The sequence below is a fragment of the Mytilus edulis genome, chromosome 3 (assembly GCF_963676685.1).
Source record: "Mytilus edulis chromosome 3, xbMytEdul2.2, whole genome shotgun sequence".
NCBI lineage: Eukaryota > Metazoa > Mollusca > Bivalvia > Mytilida > Mytilidae > Mytilus > Mytilus edulis.
In genome coordinates this window covers 63,966,158-63,980,000 of record NC_092346.1, presented here as the reverse complement: position 1 = coordinate 63,980,000, position 13,843 = coordinate 63,966,158, and the positions used below count along the sequence as shown (strand labels likewise).

The 13,843-nt window shown below is 30.5% G+C and overlaps 1 protein-coding gene across 4 annotated transcripts in view; it reads left to right on the top strand.

The window, feature by feature from the left end:
* Positions 1–8,453, top strand: part of LOC139514432 (patatin-like phospholipase domain-containing protein 7) — a 95,819-nt gene extending 87,366 nt beyond the window's left edge. For all 4 annotated transcript variants that reach the window (XM_071303704.1, XM_071303703.1, XM_071303707.1 and 1 more), the window contains 4 exons: positions 871–1,002; positions 2,782–2,896; positions 3,136–3,320; positions 7,023–8,453. In XM_071303704.1, the coding sequence (XP_071159805.1) occupies positions 871–1,002; positions 2,782–2,896; positions 3,136–3,320; positions 7,023–7,076 (486 nt within the window). In that variant the 3' untranslated portion in view covers positions 7,077–8,453. The remainder of the gene's footprint in view (positions 1–870; positions 1,003–2,781; positions 2,897–3,135; positions 3,321–7,022) is intronic.
* Positions 8,454–13,843: the final 5,390 nt, after the last annotated feature.

Below are 13,843 nucleotides of genomic sequence, written 5' to 3'. Positions count from 1 at the left end.
AAAAGTAGCCACTGGTGCTAAAATAGAACATTGGGGAGATTGCATTTTCATGCTTATATGTATATAAAAAATATGCAGATTTTGGTAACCATATCTTGGAAACTGTAAATATAAGGAGAATCTTTAAAATGTAAAAATGATAACAACAGTAAGATCTATAAATAAGTCAAAATTACAGGTAAATGTAATCCTCAGTGGATGAAAGGAGTTATTGCCCTTAAAAGAATTTTTTTCCCATAATTTATTTTTACAGAGGATCTGAAAACTGCAAAACTTCCAGCAAAATAAGATCTGCCGAACTACAAAATTTCAAAATGGTCCATTGACTCTTTATAGGAGCAACTACTCTTGAATGATGTTGCCATTTGAATATATATTATGTTATAGCAATTACACAAGGGATATTTTTTTCAGGGGCAGACACCTCATTAACATAGTATGTCTTTGATAGTCTTTTGTACAAAATTTGTAAATTATGACACTCCAGAAACTTTTTTCACTCATTTTTTGTTTGAACTATAAAACATACAGGGAATTGTAAATAGCAAAATAAACTAAAGACAGGGCCTTTTATAGCCAACTGAACTATACAGTATGGTTTTTTTTTGTTGTCATTATTGAAGGCAGTACAGTTGCCTATGATTGCTTACATCCCCTTTATTTGAACCTTGGTGGATACTTGTCTCATTGCCAATCATAATAGGCCTCTGTTATTCTTATGTTTAGTGTTTGTCAATTATGACACTGCAGTGTCAGAAATGAATAAGGAGCACTCTAGTGACAAGTCTAAGTCAAAATGTTTTGTAGTTATTTCATATAGTTGTTTTCTGAAGTGATATATAATTTTGATTGATTTTGCTTTTTCTATAGGATGTTGGTTACCAGCATGGTAAAGCATTATTAAATGGATGGATAAAAGGAGGATTAGTGGATGAATTATTCAGACCTAAACCTGGTCATACAAAAGCATTCAAAGATCAACCACAAATGAAGAGGGTACAGGTTAGTATACAATATTTGTAAAAAAGGCTTTAAATGAGCATGTACACTATATTGGGGATACAAGAAAGGCTTTAATGAGCATGTACACTATATTGGGGAAACAAGAAAGGCTTTAATGAGCATGTACACTATATTGGGGATACAAGAAAGGCTTTAATGAGCATGTACACTATATTGGGGATACAAGAAAGGTTTTAATGAGCATGTACACTATATTGGGGATACAAGAAAGGCTTTAATGAGCATGTACACTATATTGGGGAAACAAGAAAGGCTTTAATGAGCATGTACGCTATATTGGGGATACAAGAAAGGCTTTAATGAGCGTGTACGCTATATTGGGGATACAAGAAAGGCTTTAATGAGCATGTACGCTATATTGGGGATACAAGAAAGGCTTTAATGAGCATGTACACTATATTGGGGATACAAGAAAGGCTTTAATGAGCATGTACACTATATTGGGGATACAAGAAAGGCTTTAATGAGCATGTACACTATATTGGGGATACAAGAAAGGCTTTAATGAGCATGTACACTATATTGGGGATACAAGAAAGGCTTTAATGAGCATGTACACTATATTGGGGATACAAGAAAGGCTTTAATGAGCATGTACACTATATTGGGGATACAAGAAAGGCTTTAATGAGCATGTACGCTATATTGGGGATACAAGAAAGGCTTTAATGAGCATGTACACTATATTGGGGATACAAGAAAGGCTTTAATGAGCATGTACACTATATTGGGGATACAAGAAAGGCTTTAATGAGCATGTACACTATATTGGGGATACAAGAAAGGCTTTAATGAGCATGTACACTATATTGGGGATACAAGAAAGGCTTTAATGAGCATGTACACTATATTGGGGAAACAAGAAAGGCTTTAATGAGCATGTACGCTATATTGGGGATACAAGAAAGGCTTTAATGAGCATGTACGCTATATTGGGGATACAAGAAAGGCTTTAATGAGCATGTACGCTATATTGGGGAAACAAGAAAGGTTTTAATGAGCATGTACGCTATATTGGGGATACAAGAAAGGCTTTAATGAACATGTATGCTATATTGGGGAAACAAGAAAGGCTTTAATGAGCATGAACGCTATATTGGGGGAACAAGAAAGGCTTTAATGAGCATGTACCCTATATTGGGGAAACAAGAAAGGCTTTAATGAGCATGTACGCTATATTGGGGATACAAGAAAGGCTTTAATGAGCATGTACGCTATTTTGGGGATACAAGAAAGGCTTTAATGAGCATGTACGCTATATTTGGGATACAAGAAAGGCTTTAATGAGCATGTACGCTATATTGGGGAAACAAGAAAGGCTTTAATGAGCATGTACGCTATATTGGGGATACAAGAAAGGCTTTAATGATCATGTACGCTATATTTGGGATACAAGAAACAGTAATTAGCTCTGAATACGGCCAGTAAGAAAAGAGCAGTATCCAATAGATAGGACCAATGAGAAAAGAGCCTTCCACACTAAAAGTAATTGTCGCATGATTATTATTTATTAATATTATTATCCAGAGATAAATCTAGGGTCTTTAGAGCAAGTTCAGCTAAATACCCAAAAAGTGTAAATACATCTATATGTTATGTAAATTGTACATATAATATAGCATAGTTTCTAAATAGGGAAATGTCTTGATTATCAGAGATTACACATTGAAAAGATGTAATATTTTATATGACCAGATCTAAGGCAGTAATTACTTCAGTTACCAGATTATACAGTTTAATGATTTCTGTTAATTTCAGACAATGGCACAGCCTTCTCTTGCTAAGTTTACAGACCTTGCTGAGCTAGTATCTAAAATAGAAGAACCTAGTCCTTCATCTAATGTCTCACAGAGTAGCTTTGATACTGATGATGGTAAGTTTGTTCTACGGTGATAAGTCTAAGGAAAAAATGTTCAAGATTTCCATGTTGTAAGGAATGGAACTTTATATAAAAATATTCTAAATCTCTCTGCAAGTCTTGTGAATGTCAATCAAATGTTTGCCACTTGACATTAAGCAAGCAATATTCAATCAAGAAATCAATCTCTATAAATCAACCCATATCACTAATGTAACCATGTTATAACTTATTTGTAATTTATATCGCTTCAGAAATAAATGAAGCAATGTTTGACGATGGAAATGAGGAAGATGATGATGATGATGAATATGAAGATGATGACGATGATGATGATGACATTGATATTGAGGATGTAATTAATGCTGATATTATAGAGGAAAAGGAAGATGATCTGAGTGGAGACGATAACAAAGGATTAAGTGTTGGAATTAGTAAGGTAAGTTCATATTAAAGGCATCCGATACAGTTTCTCGATAAAATGTCAATTTTATAATTTTGTAATATGTTGTAGGCCTTGTCGAGTTATAAAATAAAACACAAAATAAAACATAGGTCACCGTGCTTGTTTTCTAGAAAATTGAGGTTGAAAATTGGGGATTTGTGCAATTTTGTAAAAAAATTAGGCACTGTTATAAATTTTTTTGGAGCAGATATTTTTCGTTGTAAATTATTAAGATCGGGTTCAATCTGAAGCTGTGATTAGTGAAAAAAAGGAAAAAATTAAATCACTACATGAATAACTATACAAGTATTCAAGCATTGCTTGCCATTGCGGACCAGATGCTCAAAGTGGTATTTTTTAAACCTAAAAAAAATGGAAATAAACTGTTTCTGAAAATGTCATTTTTATCATTTTTATACGACCGCAAAATTTGAAAAATTTTTCGTCGTATATTGCTATCACGTTGGCGTCGGCGTCGTCGTCGTCGGCGTCGTCGTCGGCGTCGTCGTCGTCGTCGTCGTCCAGCGTCCGAATACTTTTAGTTTTCGCACTCTAACTTTAGTAAAAGTGAATGGAAATCTATGAAATTTTAACACAAGGTTTATGACCACAAAAGGAAGGTTGGTATTGATTTTGGGAGTTTTGGTCCCAACATTTTAGGAATTAGGGGCCAAAAAGGGCCCAAATAAGCATTTTCTTGGTTTTCGCACTATAACTTAAGTTTAAGTGTATAGAAATCTATGAAATTTTGACACAAGGTTTATGACCACAAAAGAAAGGTTGGGATTGATTTTGGGAGTTTTGGTTCTAACAGTTTAGGAATAAAGGGCCAAAAAAGGGCCCAAATAAGCATTATTCTTGGTTTTCGCACAATAACTTTAGTACAAGTAAATAGAAATCAATGAAATTTTAACACAAGGTTTATGACCACAAAAGGAAGGTTGGGATTGATTTTTGGAGTTGAGGTCACAATAGTTTATGAATTAGGGGCCAAAAAGTGGCCCAAATAAGCATTATTTTTGGTTTTCGCACAATAACTTTAGTATAAGTGAATAGAAATCAATGAAATTTTAACACAAGGTTTATGACCACAAAAGCAAGGTTGGGTTTGATTTTGGGAGTTTTGGTACTAACAGTTTAGGAATAAGGGGCCCAAAGGGTCCAAAATTGAACTTTGTGTGATTTCATCTAAAATTAAATAATTGGGGTTCTTTGATATGCCGAATCTAACTATGTATGTAGATTCTTAATTTTTGGTCCCGTTTTCAAATTGGTCTACATTAAGGTCCAAAGGGTCCAAAATTGAACTTAGTTTGATTTTAACAAAAATTGAATCCTTGGGGTTCTTTGATATGCTGAATTTAAAAATGTACTTAGATTTTTAATTATTGGCCTAGTTTTCAAGTTGGTCCAAATGGGGGTCCAAAATTAAACTTTGTTTGATTTTATCAAAAATTAAATAAATGGGTTCTTTGATATTCCAAATCTAACTGTGTATGTAGATTCTTAATTTTTGGTCCAGTTTTCAAATTGGTCTACATTAAGGTCCAAAGGGTCCAAAATTAAACTAAGTTTGATTTTAACAAAAATTAAATTCTTGGGCTTATTTGATATGCTTTATCTAAATATGTACTTTGATTTTTGATTATGGGCCCAGTTTTCAAGTTGATCCAAATCAGGATTCCATATCAAGTATTGTGCAATAGCAAGAAATTTTCAATTGCACAGTATTGCACAATAGCAAGAAATATCTAATTAATTTTCAATTGGAGTTATCTTTCTTTGTATAGAATAGTAGTTGATAATATATGTTGGAAATTTGCCAGACATGACTATGATGTCATTTTCTATTTTTATTTGCCAATAACTTTATGTAAATAACTTCATTGGAAATTTGCCAGTATAAAATGTTGCTGATGAAGCTTTTTTTCCTTATCTTATCTAAAATGTTTTTAGATAATGTATGTTGGACATTTGCCAGACATGACTATGATGTCATTTTCTATTTTTATTTGCCAATAACTTTTTGTAAATAACTTCATTGGAAATTTGCCAATAAAAAATGTTGCTGATGAAGTTTTTTTTTATTGTTTTATACAATAAACAATGTATATTCACTTTTACTACCAACTAATCTTTACCATTCAGTGATAACAAGCACTTTATTTTACATTTTAATATTTTATGATGTATTTAAAAGAGTAGTTATTTTTGCAAACTCCATTAGAAATTTGAATTGATATCAGTTTTGGAAAAAGGGAAACAGGGATGTGAAAAAAAGGGGGGGGGGGGTTTTAAATTTTTCTCATTTCAGATTTCATAAATAAAAAGAAAATTTCTTCAAACATTTTTTTGAGAGGATTAATATTCAACAGCATAGTGAATTGCTCAAAGGCAAAAAAAACCTTTTAAGTTCATTAGACCACATTCATTCTGTGTCAGAAACCTATGCTGTGTCAACTATTTAATTTTAGATTTAAAAAGTTTGAAGAAGAAATCTTTAATTGATTTGTAAAATCTTGACATTTGTTTTGTGTAAAAAAAAACCATGTAATGTCAAAAATTTGATCACAATCCAAATTCAGAGCTGTATCACGCTTGAATGTTTTGTCCATACTTGCCCCAACTGTTCAGGGTTCGACCTCTGCGGTCGTATAAAGCTGCGCCCTGCGGAGCACCTGGTTTTTGCATAAACTGCATTTTGTCATGCTTTCTCCGAATCTAAAATAACAAATATAGGTCACCGTTCTTGATTCCGTAATAAACGCGATTTACCCTAAAAAATTGTGTCCCCCCTTTGTAACCTCAATGTTAGTGCTAAAGTGCACAGCATCGCTGGCAGACAATTTCTATTACATTATCTTTGCAAATTACCAGTGACATTTTTCAGATGTATAAATATTTTGCGGATAAAGTACTATCTATAAATTGGTAATATTGTTTCATGAAATAAAATCATGTGAATAACAAATACCTCTCCCTGTTTGTGGTTCAAGTGAGAAACATCTCAAGAAAAGTGATAACGGACTGCTGATAATTTTTACGGCTTTTAAAAATTAAGACTCGGCAATTTAGAACCTGACATACAGTGTACACTGGTATATCATTTCATACCGTATGTTGACCTCTAGATTAATTATGTTTTGTTTGGTGGGCTGCTGTTTCATTACAAACATTCCTTAAAATCCTTTTATTCACATTTTAATCACTGAGAAATCCGGTTTTGTTGATACGAATTAAAAGTTAACGTTGTTTGGACAGTAAATCAAATTTAACACGAATTGCAATTCGAATTAGAATTTACGTTAGGACGTAAAACATTTCGAATGTGAATGAAACTAATTAGAATTAGTTAATGCAAATCAAATTCGAATTACGTGTGAACTCAGCATTATCCTGCAAACGGAACCTCTTTTTTGTACATAAATTGCAGCACATAAATCAGGCCGTTACTTTTCTTGTTTGAATTGTTTTACATTGTCATTTTGTGACCTTTTATAGCTGACTATGCGATATGGGCTTTGCTCATTGTTGAAGACCGTATGGTGACCTATAGTTATTAATTTCTGTGTCATGCTTGTCTCTTGTTGAGAGTTGTCTCATTGGCAATTATACCACATCTCCTGTTAATTTTAGACTTTATACGTTTTAGTAAACCTGAGAAATAATCTGTTGATTTTCTATTTATATTTTCAGTCTGATGGATCACTGAGACACAGATTAGGAAAATCATCTGACCAATCAGTTTAGTTGATACCAGATATGACCAATCAAAAAACAGATATCAAATGTAGACACATTATCTGACCAATCATTAAAGAAGATATCAAATGAGGACAAGATACTGACATGTTATACTTCTTGTGTTTTATTTATGAAATATTTATTTTTTCCTTTAAAAGTAAAGGTTATTTTTTCATCAAATTGCATTTATGTTTTCAATTTAACCTACCTACTGTCAAAAAGCTATATTTTAAAGTGTTCTTTGCAGTTTTAGTCACTGACATATTGCTTTATATTTTGGAACATCAACCTGATAAATGGTAATAGTGGTTTTTCTCTAAGAAATTTGATCTTGAATGATAAAACTAGAATTTCAAAAGTACTTATTTAAGACAGCTTTATTTAACTGTCAAATGAAAACACATAAATAAAAGTGAGAAGAGTGGATTTTTAAAGTGAAAAAAACTTAGAAAATATCCACACATATTTTTTGGTTAGAATTAACATTCAAATTTTGATTTGTTTATTAATAATTGATTAATCACCAAAAAAAATACATAGTGTGTATGTGCTTAAGTTAACATATTCATTTAAAGGATTCACCATGAGTTTGAAATTTATATTAAGTTTGAAGTAAAATAAATTTTTATTTTATAATTTTGTGTCTTTCTGACTGTATAAATATTCTTGTATTAATATTTTTATTACATTTGCTGTTAGTATTCATGATAACTTTTTCTTCCAGAACTATAAACTTACAGAGGTAGAAGTAGTACACTGCTAGTGTAATCAATAATGTCTTGTTTTTTGTTCACAAGTGTCTAACCATTTGTATAAGTATTTAGATATGTTAATGACAGCATTACTGGTGATTTCTATAAGCTAATGTGCCTTATTTATTTGCTTTAATTGTATATGCAGATAATACTTATTTTCTGTGAAATTCCTGACTATAAAATGGGGAATATTGAAATTTGTCTTCTGCACTAAACAGTTCTTTGAAGTGCTATGTATTTTTGGAATCTGATAAATGAAGATTTACAGTTGACGCTCTGTTTCTATATACATCTATCCAACTATCCAATTTCCATGGTTAATTGATGTTAACCCTGTGTATATTACGGGTGGAAAACTTAAGCATTTAATTCAAGTAATATTTCACTTTTGGAATCTTAAAACTAGTGGTTAGTAGTTAATAGATTATTGCTCAATCCTAAAAGTTTATTTCTCCATTCTACAAAAGGAGAGAGCAATACAATATTATTGTACAATCGAATCAAGGGCATTGATTCAAAGATCTTGATATATTGTGATACTTTGTTACTGTATGCAAGTGTTTGTTGTTTTATTTTTGTTGATGTGTACATGTGAATGACTATTAAAAAATAAATTTATTTATAATTATGTTTTTTTTTATATATGAGAAAACAAAGAATAAGTTGTCAAATTGATGCAAACTAGGTTTTTGTCTCCCCTTGACGAGAGTCAAAAAGCAAGACATAGTTATGCTGTTTCCAAAATCAGCAGCGGCAATGTATTAGTTTGTGATTAGGTCCGTTTTATGGGGAACTACTAGTGGTAGGTCAATGTTATATGGTATGCAGATGTATTATGATTGCCACATCTCATGCCATGGAGATTATTTGGCTCCGCCCCCTTTACATGTATTACTTTGTGATTGGGTCAGTTTTATGGGAGCCACTTGTGGTAGCCTAGGTCACTTATATTTGGTATGCATTTGTATTAGCATTGGCACAACTCATTGCCATGAATATTATTTGGCTCTGCCCCCTCAGTCATGGTCTGTTGACTTTGAATGGTTTGCTTACATTACATGTATTAGTTTGTGATCAGGTCAGTTTACAGGGAAACATCAGTGGAAGGCCAATGTTAATTGGTATCCAGTTGTATAAAGTATAAACATTAGCACATGTCATTTTCAATGAGTCTATTTGGCCCCACCCCCTCAATCATGGTCTATTGATATTGAAACTTTGCTTAGTTTACATGTTCTAGTTAGTGATAAGATTCGTTTAAGATAAACAGTTTATTGTAAGTGATATTTTGTATGCAAATGTATTGGCATTTGCAAGTTTCATTTCCATAGAAATTATATGGCCACACTAATTCATGGTTTATTGTCATTAAAACTTTTACATAGTTTACAAGTTAATGTTTTTGTTAAAGTTTTTTTTAAAGGGAACGACTTATGATAAGTCAATGGTATTTGGTATGCAGTTGTAATGGCATTGACATACCTTATTATCATGTAGATTGTTTAGCCATGTATCTTCAGTCATGGTTCATTGACTGAATATTTGCATAACATACATGTTAGAGTGTTGCTATTCTAATTTCAATAGTTGCATTATTAAAATTACAAAAAGGCAAGACATATCTCTGTGTTAATAGTTGAAATGTATTTTGAAAGGTTTCACACTTTTTTTTACCAGCCACATTTTATGCATGTTTTTCAATCTATGAAGTACCATAACTCCTGAATTGTAAAAATGAAGATGGTCAATACCAAACTTGACTACCATTTTGCATGGAAACAACATACAATTCCATTTTTCAATAGATCAAGGACTATAACTCCTTACATAACATTTTTAAATAGTCTAATATATGGATAAAGGGATGTGTACCAATATATATGATGCAAAAATACTGCACACACTTGAAAAAACAAAAAAGCAAGGACCATCACTTTTATTGTTGTATCTCAAAGTCACTGAGGCCTTCCAACATGGAGCAAACCTTTACACCTAATGGTGCCTGTTAGAGTAAAATGCATTGATAGAGATCAATCACACCACATCTGTCTGTAAAGAACACAGTTTGATGTAATAAACCAAATTTCAACCATTTGTGCTAGGAAATCTAGTAAATAATTAATACTGCTATAAATTGCCTCATAAATCTCACTGCAAACTACATAAGTAATATACACATCATGTTCAAGGTTATGTGATAGATTTAATGTTGCTGTCTTGTCGATGATGAATACCCCACATATATCTTATGGTTCTCAGAACTATCAAGTTTTATTATGCAAAGACCAAAATTGATTAAAAACTAAGAACAACTGTATTGAGAAGTCATTTAATATAACAACAAGTATATTTAACAATGCTGATAGAAGGATTAGGTAACACATAATGTATTACTGTCAGTCATAATAGATTCTACACCAGCACTATCATTCTATAAAAACATCCATACTAATATAATGGAGCAATGGATTAGAAAGATTGTTTTTTTTTATTTCTTATATATCAAAACATAATATATTAAAATGATTCAATTAATAATCTGACATGATTCAACATGATTTTCATGATTACCAGTAATATAAAAAAAAAATAGGGGTTTATGAAACTGCACTTCAGTTTCTAGATAACTTTTATTTACTTGTTTAATAACTAAATTTGCACATTCAATGGGTTTACTAAACTTTTACACAAGAACACAAATTTTGAGCTGATTGTAAAAAGCATATTCAAGTTAGAAATAAACAGGTATAAATAAAGAAAAGCAATCCATATTAAATAATAAATAAACATATATTAAAAGCTTTTAAGGTAATACCTAACACTACAGGGAGATAACTCTATAAAATCAGCTAAACATTTTAATTACATTGTGTTGTTAAAGGAATATTAAGCTTCTCAATGATCAAAATTAGTGTTTGTCAAACTGCTATATAACCAGTGTTCTAATAAATTGGTTGGTTCAAATTTTTTGAAATTTTTATATTTTTGTCAAAGGGTAAAAGTAAGTAATTTGTAAAAATTTTATGAAAATTAAACGAGCCAAATAAATTTTAGTCAAGGTGTTGGGTACCACCTTAATTATCTGTTACATTATTATTTTTAGTAATTTTCACGTAAATACAGATAAATAAAACCACTGTTGCTTTTATACTAACATTTATTTTCTTGATTCATGTGAAGAAAGTAGTCTACTTTTGAAAATTCATGTGCATCAAAATCTATTAACATTATATTGTACTCAATTAGTCCAATCTAACTTGCAAACTATATATTCTAATCTTTACTACAGAGTTGCCATTTTTCTCCGATACATTTTATTGAAAGAATGAATTAATATTAGATCACATTGAAGTAACCTGCTGTTAAAATGTGCCTTCCCTTTTTAGGGTTGTGTAATTGAAGTCATACAAAATGACATACTATGTATGGATTTATAAGGATTTATAAAATTTTATGACGTTGTGCTTTTATCTAAATATTTACTCATATCCATAATGTGGCTTCAAATATTTAGGAATATGAACAAAATCTAAACACATCATCATCACCAACATAACATATACATGTATGAGAGTATCTATTTATATAAATGTGAAATTTATAATACAGAAACTAACAAACAATTTGAAATAAATCCCAAGTAATGTCATGAAAAGCATTCCCAAATTTCCTTGCAAGGATTAAACTGACTTTTGTCATGAGCTATCAAAAAAAAAGACCAGTTGTTCGACCCCAAATGACCAAGCTTCAACTCAAATGAATCTATCATAATTTCACTTTAATCAATATGTCTCATCTAAGCAAATGGCATTGGGTAGATAATTCGATTATATCACACCTAATGTGTACAAGGCCAAGCAAATATTTTGACTATATTTTCCAGTTACGGTGAAAACAGATAGGCTAAGTTAGTCAGATTAGAAATAATGTAGTTAAGCAGATTAAGACATGATAAAATAATAATCATTATTCACAAATATAGGTTACACTGGCCTAATATGAGTAAAAACAAAGAAATATCCAGGGTATAAGTCTGTCTACAGTAAGTTCATTCAATATACTGCATTTCTAATGACACTTTAAGGATGTTTGCTTCTCTGTCTTAAAATAACAAACATTTTACAAGACTGTTAAACATTGATAGTATATAATTAACGGGACTTAAAAGCAGAAAAAAATATCTATGTCATTTTTTATGAGATATAATAAATTGAAAATTTGGCAAAAAATTAATCTCTCTAGACTTTTCATCAATTTAACATTGACACTTTTTTCCTATGAAAAAATAAAAACGATTTTATAAGCTTTTTAAAATACAGGTAATAAAATTATGAAAAGAAAAGTAGAGGCTAGCAGACAAAATTTTGAAAGGCTTTACATGAATAATGACAAAAAGTCAAAAAGAAGAGCAGCAAACATCTTTAACAGAACATATTAGTATGGAGTTTATAAACAGATGAGCTATGTGTATATGTACATAAAATTAAAAGGGTGATCCTTTGTACAGAATAATACAATTTCAGGTAAAACCTATTGATAGCAATCCTACCAATCAATTGGAATATACAACAACAATAATTGCACTTGTATTCTATGTTCATAACCTTTTAAATATATATGTAAATCAATAATAACAAACTATTTATACATCTAGGGATTTTCCATAATTTGCACCAAAATTATGTACCTAGTAGCACTAAGAAATTTAACAATTGCTCAATGCCCAGCATTATACAGTATCAAGCTTTTCTTATCAGTACCTCACTTATTTGTTTTATCATTTATTTGAATCTAGTTTTATAATAAGAACAAAATTCCATTAAAATCCCACCAAAAAGAAGATTCTATGAATTCTGATATTTGTATCCCATTGAAAACTTGTATATCTTTAGGCTACTTAAAATGAGTTCAAATATCCCATCCAATAAACAAATAAGCAATATTTTTTATATATATAAAAGTATATATAACAACTGATGAGAAAAGAAAGAATTATATGGTGGTATAGGGGTATAAAAAAATCGTTTGTCTTTTGAAAATGCATAGAATAGCTTTATATCCATATCCACATTCTCATTTTTCTATTTTTTTTCTTTATCTTTCTCTAAAAAGATGAACCTTATCCTTTCAATGTAATCTTCTTAAACATAAAAATCCTTTTGTCTTAACTTTATCTACCTTGATGTGTAATAGATGACAGACATGTACCATAACAGTACAAAATTATAGTGTTGGTGAGCACTAAAGGATACAGATTGCATTCATTTTGCAGTGGGAACTATAATGTTAACATCAAATTGAGTTAAAATTGGAAGATTCCTCTACAATTATAGACAAAGGAAGATAACTGCAATTTTAAATATTATGTTTAACAATGACATCATTGATATTTTTAGAACAGAAACTAGATTCATGCACCGTGCATCATTTAAGTAATTTTCTAGACAAGTATTATTAAACAACAACAAATCATTTGAAACTTGAATATTTGAGTTTATATTTCATAGATAAATGTCTTAACACATTCATGGATAGGAACTTATTCTTATAGTATAGAATTTTTAAAAATATAGAATGTTGTGCTAAAAGCACTTTGTTTTGTTTTTCTCAATAGTGATAAAATCCCAAAAAAATTAATAACTATCATGTCATGTAAAGGATTTGAATGCAAACCCTAAAACTGTTAGGTGCAAGAAATATCATAAATAATCATGCACAGACACACATATACACAAAGCTACAATATACATATGTATATATATGACTCAATTCATTGAGCGTTATCATTACAAAGATTGTCCAAGTTTTTTAATAAAATTAGTTATAGCACATTCCTATAGTAAAGCTAAGCATTAAACAAATAAAATTCTAATATAAACTCTACATAATCAAATTATAATTACATCAATATAAATATTACAAGGAAGTAATAATGGTTTTGAAATAAAAGTCGATAGTATGATACTCCTGATAAAGAGAAAGACTAGAAAGATGATCTTTTTGACATATATATGTAGT